This window comes from Lycorma delicatula, chromosome 1 (genome assembly GCF_047948215.1).
Source record: "Lycorma delicatula isolate Av1 chromosome 1, ASM4794821v1, whole genome shotgun sequence".
Lineage (NCBI taxonomy): Eukaryota > Metazoa > Arthropoda > Insecta > Hemiptera > Fulgoridae > Lycorma > Lycorma delicatula.
In genome coordinates, this window is record NC_134455.1 from 131,514,729 (window position 1) to 131,529,217 (window position 14,489).

Below are 14,489 nucleotides of genomic sequence, written 5' to 3' on the forward strand. Positions count from 1 at the left end.
ATATATTTTAAATGTAGATTATATGAGGAGATTGGAATACAAGGCCTGGTTTTATCTTACAGCTATCTTGGCTACTGCTTAAGATTTTTGTGCAATCCCTGGATAGGAAATAGACTTCCTGGATAAGTCCAAGGGTAAAAATACTAACTCATCTAAGTCTCACTAATGAAGTAAGTATCTCAATCTGCTAATTGCTCAATCTAGAATTGAAGAGTTATTCTTTACTCTTACATAATGTTATTTTCTACACAGTAGAGTTGGAAAAAATACATAAATTACTTGGTTAATCTTACTAGAACTGCTCTACCAGTAAGATGTGGCATCTTCTCATTATGCTTTTGCAAGAAGGGAATACTTTCATTCTATCCACAGCACAGACAACATGGCACCTTGATATGTATCCGTAACCGAGACAACAAGACAGCATTGAATGGCAACCATGTTCATCTTATTTTAAACCAATGGGCTTTTTTTTTGGGACAGTAAAGAAAAATGTTTTTAAGAGGAAGTTCAACTTAGTGAATGAATAAAAAATGTTCTTAGAAATATTTATAGACAGACACAAATGCAGACTGGAATTTGTGTTATAATTGTATTGCATTGTTTTGGATAGGTTGGAGGAATGTTGCAAAGATGATTGAAAACATTTCTAGCATTTACAATATTAAACAAATGTAAATATAATAAAATTTAAATAAACAATATTGTATACCTATTTTTGGGCCACCCGTATATTAATAATTGGTTTAGTGTTACGTAGCAAAATTAGATTTAAGAACAGTTGAATAATTAGTAAGCTGATATACCACCTGTATTAATTCGTTTTTGGCATTGAGTTTCCCATTAGCAAAGGTGACTTCTAATCAAATTATTTCTGTTTAAGTAGTTATTCTAACTACATTAAATTTTATACTTTCACAAATTTCTGTGTAATTTTAAGTTTGTAATTTTCTCTTATATTATTATTTAATTGTAAAGGAGTTAACTGTACTGTACTCTATGTATAGAATGAATATATATAGAATTGTTTTCTATATTGATTCATGGCCATACTATGTGTTTTTTTTCCATAAAGTATTATATGTTGAAATCATATTTATTATTATTACAACTAATTATATTTTAAAGTGATCACTTAAACTGTGAAATTTTAATAAACTATAATTTACTAAAAGTATGTGTAATTTAAGTAGTAACCTTGACTTTTGATAAGTGTTACATAAATTATTATCTAAGCTATTATTTCAAATTATTATTTTTCATTAATAAATTATATGATATTTTTTTTGAAATTTCTTTGTTAGTTTTTTCACCTTTACTATAAACAATACTAAGTTCTGCTTTGAAATCGTTAATAGTTGAAGTTATTAATACTTTTTTTTTTGGTGTTAAATTTAATTAAAACTTACAGATCATTAATTAATTTTCAGAGGTAAGTAATTTAATTATCTATAAAATTATATCAACATAATAATTTATTCATATTAATTTGGATATATAGTATTGATAATTTGCAGTTAATATTTGTGGTGCTCAAAGAAATAAACTTTGTCTGGTGACATTCTTTTAATTTTAAGGAATGTATATTAAAATTAATTTTTTAATTAAAGAAATGATTCTATATTTGATAAAAAAAATGTTTAAATCAGTAACATTAAAATTTATTATTATACATGTTTTTTTTCTTATATATATATATATATATATATATATATATATATAATATTTATTTTTAAAGTTATTTTTTCTTTATTATATATTTACATATTAATGAAAAAATAACTGAAGCTGACTAACTGAACATTTTTTATTCTGTTCTCACTTGCTGTACTTTTAGTTATTGTATTTGTTTTGAAAAGAACAAGAACACAAACAAAACAGTACTAAATTTGATTTTTGTAATCTCCATTACAATCAAAGAAAGCCTTCATAACACTCATTAAATGATTGATCTGGTTCAAAAAATTTGTTGTCAATTACTTGCAACAAGACTGCTGCTTAAAGAGAAAAAATGAAAGTTTATTATATTATAGATTTAGTTTTTCCATCACACCAATCCTCTTGCTTTTAAATAATTTTTACTTGTTGTTTTCTGCACAGAACTACTGGAAAAAATACGTAAATCATTCAGTTAAATTTTTCAATGGTAGCATTGAAACATCACTTTATGTTGACACAAAACACCTTGAACTATGTACTTGTTCTAAATTTCCTTTAACAAATTGACAATTTCAGAATCTAGTTCAGAAACTATTAAAGATACCACCACATGGCTTATCTTTTCCTTAATATATTTTAACATGTAGTTTCAAAAATGCCCTCGACTCAAAATATTTTAAATTTGTTACTTGGCCTAGATTTCCCCTGAGCCCATCTTTTATAAATTATTTTGTTGCTAGAATATATCCTGTTTTAATACTGTGTGGTAATACATTTTTTTTGTTTGGTTATCAAAGGGAATATGGCTTATTACAGTCTTGGAATTTTGGACATTATTGTGATTCTTTTTTGTCTTCTATTTTCTGCACTTATTGGAATATATTATCACTTTGTTTCTAGAGATATGGAAACATTACAGGTATGTTTAAAAAGTTTAATGTGTAGCAATAATTATTATTATTTTTTTTAATTTTATTAAATATTTCAATATATTATAGAATAATAACAATCTATAGTAAATTTTTTTGTCTTCAGTCATTTGACTGGTTTGATGCAGCTCTTCAAAATTCTCTATCTAGTGCCAGTTGTTTCATTTCGGTATACCCCTACATCCTACAACCATAACAATTTGTTTTTCATACACCAAACATTGCCTACCTGCTCAATTTTTCCCATCTACATGTCCAACCAATATTAAAGCGACTATTCCAGGATGCCTTAATATGTGGCCTATAACTCTGTCTCTTCTTTTAACTATATTTTTCCAAATGCTTCTGTCTTCATCAATTTGACGCAAACCTCTTAATTTGTCACTTTATCCACCCATCTGATTTTTAAAAAATTCTCTTGTAGCATCACATTTCAAAAGCTTTTAATCTTTTCTTCTCAGTTACTCTGATCATCCAAGTTTCATTTCCATATAAAGCTACGCTCCAAACATACATTTTCAAAAATGTCTTCCTGATGTTTAAATTAATTTTTGATGTAAGCAAATTACATTTTTGACTGAAAACTGGTTTTGCCTGAGCTATTCGGCATTTTATATCGCTCCTGTTTTGTCCATCTTTAGTAATTGTACTTCCCAAATGACAAAATTACTGCCATAATCTTTTCTCCTCCTATTTTCACATTTAGTGGTCCATCTTCGATATTTCTACTACATTTCATTATATTCGTTTTGTTCTAGTTTATTTTCATGCGGTAGTTCTTGCGTAGGACTTCATCCATGCCGTTCATTGTACCTTTTAAATCATTTTTACTCTCAGCTAGAATTACTATATCATAGGCAAATTGTAGCATCTTTATCTTTTCACTTTGTGAACTGTTACTCCGGATCTAAATTGTTCTTTAACATCATTAATTGCTAGCTCTATGTAAAGATTAAAAAGTTACAAGGATAGGGAACATCCTTGTCAGACTCCCTTTTTTATTACGGCTACTTTCTTTTGTCCTTCAATTATTACTGTTGCAGTTTGGTTTCTGTTAATATTAGTAATTGTTCTTTTATCTCTATAATTGAACCCCAAATCTTGAACATTTTATTCCAGTCTACGTTATCAAATGCCCTTTTATAAGTCTATAAATGCCAATGTTGGTTTGGTTTTCTGTGGGTTTATGTGTGGGTTTCACATGTCCTTCTACTATTAATCTGACCACTAAAATTGCTTCCTTTGTCTCTATACTTTTCCTGAAATCAAATTGGTCTTTTCCTAACACTTTTTCCACTCTCCTCTCATTTCTTCTGTACAGAATTCTAATTACGATGTTTGATGCATTTGTAGTTAAGCTAATTGTTCTGTACTCTTCACATTTATCTGCTCCTGCTTTCTTTGGTATCATGAAAATAACACTCTTTTTGAAGTCAGACAGAATTTAAGAGGGAAGTAATGTTTTACTTCCCTCTTAAATTCAGATCTCTGTATTTTCATCCTGTTCGACGTCCGCTTCTTTCTCTATAACACCAGTTACTAATTCATTTCCTCCGTATAACTCTTCAATATATTCCAACCACCTATCGACATTTTCTTTCGTATTATAAATCAGTGTACCATCTTTGTTTAACATATTATTAGATTTTAATTTACGTACCATAAAGTTTTTCTTAATTTTCCTGTATGTTCTATCTATTTTAGCAATGTTCATTTCTCTTTCCACTTCTGAACAATTTTCTTTAATCCACTCTTCTTTCGCTAATTTGCACTTCTTATTTATAGTATTTCTTAATTGTTGATAGTTCCTTTTACTTTCTTCATCACTAGCATTCTTATATTTTGTATGTTCATCCATCAGATGCAATATATCATCTGACATTCTTGGTTTTCTTCCAGTTCTCTTTGTTCCACCTAAGTTTGCTTCTGCTGATTTAAGAAATTCCTTTTTAACATTCTCCCATTCTTCTACACTCACTAATTTTTTATTCAGACCCCTTGTGATGTCCTCAAAATCTTCTTTACCTCCTCTTCCTCAAGCTTCTCTAAATTCCACTGATTCATTTGACACCTTTTCTTCAGGTTTTTAAACCCCAACCTACATTTCATTATCACTAAAGTATGGTCGCTATCAACATCTGCTCCAGGATGTTGATATCAATGAGTTGATTTCTAAATCTTTCTTTAACCATGATGTATACTACCTGATACCTTGCAGTATCACCTGGATTTTTCCATGTGTATATTTTTCTGTTATGATTTTTAAACTGGGAATTGGCAATTACTAAATATACTTCGTGCAAAACTCAATGAGTGGGTTCCCTCTTTCATTCCTTTTGCCCAGCTCGTATTCACCTACAATATTTCTTCCTTGCCTTTTCCACTGCTTGCAATCTCCAACTATTATTAAATTTTCATCTCCTTTTATGTGTTTAATTGCTTCGTCAATTTCTTCTTATACACACTCTACTTCATCATCATCACGGGCGCTTGTAAGCATTTAACTTAATACAATACATCTTATGCAAACAGTACAACTTTTTTTGTGTTGCTCATTGTAATGTTTTTTAATACTTTTTTCTACATCTCCATATAATTTGTATGTAGTTTGCTATGTGCTCAAGTATGTTTCATTAATTCCTTCTGAATTGTGAATTATTTAATAGTTATATTTTTTATTTATTATCATAAAATATTTAAATTACTCCAATTTTATATATTAACAATCTATTCAAAATTATTAATTTTATTTTCAATTAAATATTATTTATTAATTAACAGATACTTTGTGTTTTGTAATACTGCTCTGATTAACGTTTTTTCATGGTTTCCTTTAATCCATTTAGGTAATGTTGCAAACCCATTTGGTTGTTTTAGTGGTGAGCTCATCGCAAATCAGTTGACTTTGAAGTCGTGAGTTCTAAGATTCAAATCCTAGTAAAGGCAGTTACTTTAATATGGATTTGAATACTAGATTGTGGATAGCAGTGTTCTTTGATCGTTGGGTTTCAATTAACCACACATGTCAGGAAGAGTCGACCTGATTCGATCTGATATCATCCTCTGAAGTAATACCTTATGGTGGTTCCAGAGGTTAAACAGAAAAAAGTTACATGTTGCAGGCTTTCTTTTCTGAATTATTATTTACTAATCAGAATGAAATAATTTTTTAATTTAGTTTATCTAACACTAATTTTTCCCTTGAAACTAATTCTCCATTTAAACCAATAACTAAATCAGTTAATTAATTAACTAATTGATTAAACCAATTCTCAAGCTTCAGAAATTTTTTTTTAGGATTAGATCTGCTAACAACAACTTTTTTTTCTATAGTCCAGTATTTTACCTGTTTTTATATTTTCAAGGTATTAATTGTTTTTTTATAGTTAGTAAAAAAATTACAGTAATAAATTATATTAATTCTAAACTAATTTAAGTTAATAGTTAAATTTATGTAGGAATAAATTGCTAAAGCCAAATAGTTTTTCTTCCAAAAATTCAGCCATTCTTTGAAGGCATATTTTTCAGTCAGCTTTTTATAAACTTATAGTACCAGTAATCTTTTAAAAGTCTGTTATGATACACCATCAGATTCTGAGTCTGAAATCAAAGGGATGCGTAAAATTATAATTTTAAAGGTTTGTTTTTCTTTTATAATTTATTAATTATATAATAATGAGTACATTTGTAATTCTTAATTAGCCATTATGAATTCTAATTACCTCAGCAGTGTACCTAATATTGATATCAGTAGTAGGTATTTTTCATTTTTAATGATGTATCCTTGTTAATGATGTAATTGTGGTGTCATTTAGACAGTATGTGGTTTTTATTTTTGCATATTATCAGCTGCTATATTCCAGTACTATGTTGTTGGAAGAAACTACACCAATTTGTTTAACCATAATGATCTATAGAAACAGGTTTATTGAATATGTCTGAGGTTATTACCATTTTAGCTTTTCCTTGACAGCCAAGATTAGTAGAATGCTAGCCGCAAAATGGTACAGGTGTGGTGGTAAAGATTCAACATACCATCTGAACCACAACTTTACTCTTTCTAAAGAAAATTTCGTAATGTGGGTGTCTAACTAATTAATGAAGAATATGTATTGTGGATAAATGTAATCATTTTATAAATAAATATTATTTTTTATTTGTTTTATCACTTTTGTTGAATAAAATATTGTTATTATTATTAATAATGCTGTTACAACCTAAGATATTAGAAGACATTACTAGTATGATATCGATACAGAATATCAAACCCTTGTCAGATAAATATTGGAGTTATTCTGTGGTTTAAGAATATGACAGAGAGAATATTAGTTCAGAAAGATTATTATCCATTTAACAAAGTTATTTTACACCAAACATAAAATAGTTTGTTTTTCAATAACAGTTTTATCTTTTTGTTCCAGATTTCTTAAGAAAAATACAGTTTTGTGACCAATTATTTTTTTCAGAACAGATTTCATAAAAACCACCAAATTTAGCTTTAACCATTTAATTTGGGTCCAAATAATTAAATTTTTTTCTCATCAGAGAAGGGGAAAACTCTAACAGCTGCCGCCTGCTTGCATGAATGGCAGTGTCTCCCACTTGGATACAAGCAAAGACTGGACCCACTAAAAAGCAAAACTCAGTCTTCAGAGGGACTTGCAAGATTGTCAGCCAGAAGGAGATGACGGGATAGCAGAATCCAAAAGGATCAACAAGAAACACTCATCCATGACCGATTGCAGACAAATGCTCCTTCCTTCTACAGGTTGACCCTTTACCCCAAGCTTGTCTCCCCCCCCCCCTCAAGTGATAATACTCATCACCATGATGCAAAGAGCATAGTTACGTGACAGAAGGATGCAGCAGGAAGAAAGAGGAGACCCATGGGCCTCAATGGAGAATACACACCCATGTTGATATGAGGACATGTGCTCCCTGCTTCTGCAGGCTGTACTTCTGTCCTAGTCTTCAGCTTCCTTCCAGGAGATGATGCTCCACACCATCTTGGAGAATTACTATCTGGATAGATTTTTTTAAAGTTGTACAAATCAGGCTAAAATCTTCTCCAGCCGACACTCAAAACATTTCTGAACCTGTTTACATAAACTTTCTTCTTTATTATCACCAGTAGAACAAGTCCTGAAAGTTTTTTATAGTTTTAGTGAATCACTCTGTATATAAACATCTATGAGCTATTGTTGGATTGCATCATATAGAAATTTCTCTTCTAGTTACTAAATAAGATGTTAGTAGAGTTTACGTGGAATGTTAATAGTAATTTTAAGAATTTATAATGTTTTAGGATTATCTTCTGGCAAATAAAAAAGGAAGTATATGGAGTGTGTCATTATCAATAACAGCAACATATTTTACTGCAGCAGCAATATTATCTGGTCCATCAGAATCATACTCATTTGGCAGTCAGTTAGTAATGATTTATGTTACAAACGTTCTGTTATTACCAGTGATTATTTACTTATATTTTCCTGTTTTCTATAAAATGCAACTTATATCTCCATACCAGGTGGGTGAATTAATAAAAAATAAGGTAAAAGCTAATACATTTTTTTAATATGTATTCAGGAAATTGATATTTGAGGCATGTTTCAAGATTTTGACAGTTTAGAATAAAATAGGATTTATTTATTTGAATCCAGTTATAAACAGAGTTAAGTATATAAATAATACAAAACAAAAAAATAAAATAATTTCCTTGTTAGATTTTAATTATAAATTAAATAAAATCTTAACAAAGCTATATTTATATAATGCTCAAACAAATTTGGTAACTGTATGAATAAAATTTCTTTATGATTGAGTTGCATTAGAAAATAAATTACTAATAAAACACATTTTTTCCCAGGTAACACAGTTCACTTGTAATACTCTTAGATAGCTTTTTATAAATCACAATGTTAATTTCAGTAGCCCTTAAATATAAAAATATCTATTTGATATCATACAAAGTTAAGTATAAACTTCTAGGCTTATAAGTTAATTATTTATTTATTATAAATAATAGTAATAATCAAAATAATAATTTTATATAACTTTAAATACCTTGGAGAATTTTTTACTCTGAACAGCTCTGAGAAGCCAAGTCAATTGGACCGTCTGCAGAAGGTTAGGAAAGCTTTAGGTTTAGTGGAAAATCTCTACAACAAGAAATCCCTCTCGTGCCAAATGAAAATCTGGCATTACAACACAGTTATTAAACCCGCAGCATTATATGCCAGTGAAACATTGACCTTAAGTAGGAAAACCGAAATAGAAGAAATAAAGAAACAGGAAAGGAGGATTATAAGGAAAATATTGGGACCGAGACAAACTGAAGAAGGATACAGATTACAACCGAACGAAATTGTTGAAACATACTCTAATATCGAAACTGAAATAAGGAAAAGACGAATGAAATTCTTCGGACACCTTTGCAGGCTGCCAGAAAACTGACTGACCAAAAGAATAGTTGCGTACTTAACATCATTAAAAGTTGCAATCCCCTGGCTTGCAGAAACACAAAAAGATTTAGAACACGCCGCAATTACGCTGGAGGGGATCCTAGACAGAAACACATGCAGAAATAAAATAGATAAATGAGAAGTTAAACCAGAAGCGCTGAAGCCTAAACAACATAGTTTGAAATGGTCTGAAGAACAGAAGAAGCCTTTTCTGAAAGAATGAAAGAATTTTTGAGGGAAATGAAGAATGCCAAGTGAAAGAAATATGAATCATGAATGCTTAACGTCTTCCATTGGGAAGTTCTCGACTTATAATAATAATAAACAATTATGTTTTGTATTTATAAGATGTATGACTTCTGAAGTATAGGTGACCTCACGGCCCAATGAAATGAGGATGAGATGTATGTTGTATAAATGAGTAGCTGGGCTATGGGGATGTTTATTGAAGAGTTGAAGAGTCTGTAATTTACACATTAGAAATTTTAGTTTCTTCAATTGTAATTTCCTGTTTCTATGTAGATATTAGAAATAGGAAAAAAGGTTTGAACAAAAATCATTTTTTTTAAATTTAAAATATATCTCTTCCATGGTTAAAACCACTTTAAAATTTGTTAATTATTAAACTTTGAACAACTAAACCAAAAGTAAGGTAAATTATCAGAGTCCCTTTGGTTGCAATTACAATGGTACTGTTAACATTCTTGTAGAATTTATAAATACACCTCTGATAAAAAAAAACTAAACTTTTGTGGATAAGCTAATCTCAACTAACTGATTATTCATGAGTTCAAAATATTAACATCATATGTAACATAATCTTCTCCATCTTCTGATCCACTAATCTCTTCAAATAACATATTAAATCTTGATTGCAATACACTTCTTACATAATTTTTTGTAACATGATAATCTCATATTTTTTTTAATGATATTGCTTACATCACTCCTTGCCGTCAGTGTAGATCAAACCATAGAACACTCCACTAATCAGTAACTCTGACTTCAGTTGTAAGAACCGATTGTTCTTTATTTTGTTATTTTTTATACTCATCCAATATTTTCTGCTCCTCCACATACATTTTAGGTAATCTTTTGCAAGGCATATCGAAAAACTTAAAGAACAATAATACAATCCTTTAGAAAACTTTACATTTGAGATATACTCTTCCCCTATTTCCAACCATATAAAATACAATATTTCTTTTCCAATACAAACCTTTAAAAAACTACTTGTCTACTGGCTCAATGCTAATGCAAACACATTGGGTTCCAAATCTTGGATGCAACCAAGAGAACAGACAAAATCATTTAATTTTGTTTTCAAAACTTAATAAGGAAGGCTTCTGATTTAACTCTTGTCAGTGTACTCTTGACCTTACCAGCCACCATTTTCAGTTTCATTCTTCCTGATTCAGTCTCTTAAGTTCCAGATGAAGAAAATAAAACTTCTAAATGATTGCTAAGTAATTCAGATATCTATTTCCTTATTGTTACACGATAGGTTTCAATGTTTAGTAATCTTCCATCTTTTCTAAAGGGAATCATCTTTCTTTTAGATGAATTAATTTCATGTATTAGCAGTGTAGTAGTTTTAAAATCTTCACTATGCATGATCAAGTCATCTACAAAAGCACTTGATCATCCGTAAATAATAAGTGAATCAAATCCCTGATTCCATAAATGTTCACTCCATTGCAGCCTTGTTCTTTAAAATACGCTACAATATTTTTTATAAAAAACAAAAAGAGAAGCGGGAATACACCTTTTGTGACTTAACTTTACTGCTTACAAACCATCTTACATCACAATATTTACCTTCTCATGCAAATTTATAAGAAATTTGATTACCTTTCTACTTAACCTTAGCTTGTGTAATTTCAACTCATAACTTGGAAAATGAAATTATCATAGGCCTTTTTTGAAGCTCCCAAATATTGCAAAAACTTTCATATTTTTTAGACAAGTACTATTATTTATTCCCATCCTTATAAAAAAAATATATTGTCTATGTAGCTCCTACTGTTCTGAAACCCACATGGCTTCTATGGCAGAATTCCATTCTGGATAGTTTTGTTATGGAATTGACCAGCCCAATTTGTCTGTAGTCATATTTTTTTGAAGTGCTATAGAATTCCCTTTCTTTGATTAAGTTGAAATACTTTTGTTTGTGTTCACTTTTGTGAAATAGTTTCATAATTTAATATGGTATTGAATGAATTTAATATGATGTATTGTTTCCAACTTGCTGGCGCCATTTTAAAAACTTCATAGTTTAAATTATCTACATCTGACGCTTTTACTATTTGTCTGCTAAATGTCTAGCAATGATAGATTATTGTCCAAAAAGAATCATTTGAATTAGTAAACAAAGTTTTAGGTAAATAATCAATTTTAACATAAAATGTTCTACAATAATCTAACCAATTATTTAATTGGATATTTTATTTTTATTTTTTAAATAGATATTAGCATATTACAGCCAGAAATGTTTTACCATTCTAAATATTCATTAATTTCCTTTAATCTATTCAAGATAAAAGCTTCATTTAAGCTATTTTAAGTAACTTTTAAACAATTTCTTTCAAATTTCTGTCTTAGCAGTGTTTATGAAACATGTGGTATTTCAGTTGAGAAAAAACATGTTTTGCCTGAATACAGTTTTAGTTGTACTAAGGTTGTTGTTTGAATTATATAAACTCTCTTTCATTTTTTTACTCTTAAGCAAAATTGAAAATAAACTTGTGTCTTACAGTGGTTTAAAAAATTGTCATTAAGCTTGTTAATATCATTAAAAAGAAAGTATATACTGGCATTCATTTCTACAAAAACAAACATTTTCAAATATTATTTATATAAAAATCATAGATATTTTACCTTTAAAAATGTTCTTGAAAAAATGTATATTATTTGAACTTTCCAAAAAGTCAATACGATAAGACTGAACAAATGATTTTTATATTTTGGAAGCCAAATTAATTCAGAATCATCCATGGTGAAAGTCAAATGAGATTCACATCTACATCTACCATGCTGGCGCCATAGTAAGTTAGGTTTGTAAACCTGAACCTGTCATTGAGGATTTTTTCGCTTAATACTATGAACCCACTGTTTTTCATCATTTTCACTAGTCACAACCTCTACTTATGGTCAACAGATACTCTTTTATTAATTAAATGCTTATACTCCAATTCAAACACCCATCCGAATAACCTTTAATAATCTTTATCTTGTAACATCTCTGGCCTCTTTAGCTTTTGACCCGATAACATTAACAAATAAGTCTGACAATTAATAGAATCATTATTTGGCACTTGGCTTCCAGTACACAAATAACTACCCTAACCATGACAAAAAACGTACTGTATCAATTTTTATTTTAAGTATAGTCAGTAATTACTTGAATTTGAAATTACCACATTTGTTTTTAACTAATATCATTAATCTGCTTGGCTTACCTCTGCAGTTAATTCTTAAGTATTAGATGTAAAAATTTCATAATCTTCTATCCAGCAAGGTCTAAATGTTCATTATCAAATTATCTACATATACATTTTAAAGACATAAAAACACACTGACATTACATAATTCATCAATACTATGCTTATCAAAATCAAACAGATAATTAAAACCACCTAAACTCCAAAAGATAAACTTTATTTTTCAAGTTTGTACTCCTGTAAAATCTTCAGTTCTGATATTTATCTTTTTCTAGCTTTCTTCAATTAACCCACCTGATTGTTGTAGTGGTGAATGCGTCTTCCTGAATCAGTTGATTTAGAAGTCGAGAGTTCCAGCGTTTCAAGTCCTAATAAAGACAGTTACTTTTATATGGATTTGAATACTAGATTGTGGATACCGGTGTTCTTTGGTGGTTGGGTTTCAATTAACCACACATCTCAGGAATAGTTGAACTGAGACTGTACAAGATTACACTTCATTTACACTCATACATATCATCCTCATTCGTCCTCTGAAATAATAACTGAATGGTAATTCTCGGAGGCTAAAACAGGAAAAAGAAGGAGCTTTCTTCAATTAACCAATATTTTTCTTCAAAGTTAAATTTTTTAATAACATTGCAAACTGATGTAAATCTATATATTGATTGTAGTTGTACTGCAGTTATTTATAGACAACTCTTTGAATAAAAAGTTATATAATTTCATGAAATTATGTTGAGAGTTCTGAATTTTACACTTAATCAATTTTTTATCTTATTAAAATATATCTCTTGTAATTAATACTGATCACATAATGATTTTTTGTTCATTGTATATATTTATCCCTCTCTCATGGAAGCATCTGTATACCATGTCACCATTGACCTATTAGGTGATTTTTTATAAATTTTCTATAAATTTTTGGTTCATGAATATTCATGTCAGTTAACAGTTAGTTGAATTAGTGCTAACAATCTCTATGATATGGAAAATATTTTCATTATTTTTTAATTTTTCTATATAAATAGGCAATCTTCCATGTGTGTATGAAAAGATCATATCTAGAATTATTAGCACTACTCTTTCTATTATCTCAAAATTTAATATATTAATGAGACCTTTCTCATAGTTATTTATAATGCTAATATTTATTTATCAAACAAAAACAATTTGTTCTATTTCAGTTTTAACGTCAATAATTTATACACATAAATAGAAGTGTATCATTCTGTAGAGTTAAAGAGAGATTTCTTCTTTCAAGAAAAAGAGTTTATTTTTTCTCTTCCTTTGGATTTTTTGAAAATACAATTGTGCACCAAACTCCAAAACTTTCCTTACATATTTGCAACACTGCTACTGGAACTTGCCTGTAAGCTGGCATCATTCAACATTTAATGAAAATCTACTCGTATATATTCATATTGTAGTATAACATTTTTAGATGCTTAAAACAGTCACTAAAATGAAACTTTATGGTTGTAAAATAATTAATGCCTAAACTAAAATATTAATTAGTATATATTTTAATAAAGATAAACGTGGTGGAGCCATTTAGTAAATATATCAAATAGTTGTTATTAAATTTATAATGGAACAATTTCTAAGCACCTTTGCAATGTTACTTCTGAGTTATTCCAGAGGTACATTTTGAGTATTTCAAAACACAACCACTACCACCTGGAATAACTTTGAATACTTATGTTTATAAAGATTAATTCATTTTTTTTTGTTTATTAATGTGGGGTCAAATAGATTTTAAAAATTCATCTCTTTTACTTTATTTATTTTCATACAGGTTTTTGAACATTAATGGTTACTCAGATGTGTATTAATACATTTCATAGCGTATAAGTCGTGCTTTATTGTAGGAACTGAATCTGGAAACTTCAGATGAATGGTAGAGATGCTACCATTCCACCAATTTATTGTATATTTACTAAATTGTGGTGTAATTTGTAAATATTATTTCTATTAAGTATTTTACTTATATTTATTCA

At 28.9% G+C, this 14,489-nt stretch overlaps 1 protein-coding gene across 1 annotated transcript in view; it reads left to right on the forward strand.

The window, feature by feature from the left end:
- Positions 1 to 1,322: 1,322 nt before the first annotated feature.
- LOC142317640 (sodium-coupled monocarboxylate transporter 1-like) overlaps positions 1,323 to 14,489 on the forward strand; it is a 41,789-nt gene continuing 28,622 nt past the window's right edge. Inside the window, exons 1-3 of the mRNA XM_075354196.1 lie at positions 1,323 to 1,432; positions 2,457 to 2,578; positions 7,894 to 8,115. Coding sequence (XP_075210311.1) covers positions 2,462 to 2,578; positions 7,894 to 8,115 — 339 coding nt within the window. The 5' untranslated portion in view covers positions 1,323 to 1,432; positions 2,457 to 2,461. The remainder of the gene's footprint in view (positions 1,433 to 2,456; positions 2,579 to 7,893; positions 8,116 to 14,489) is intronic.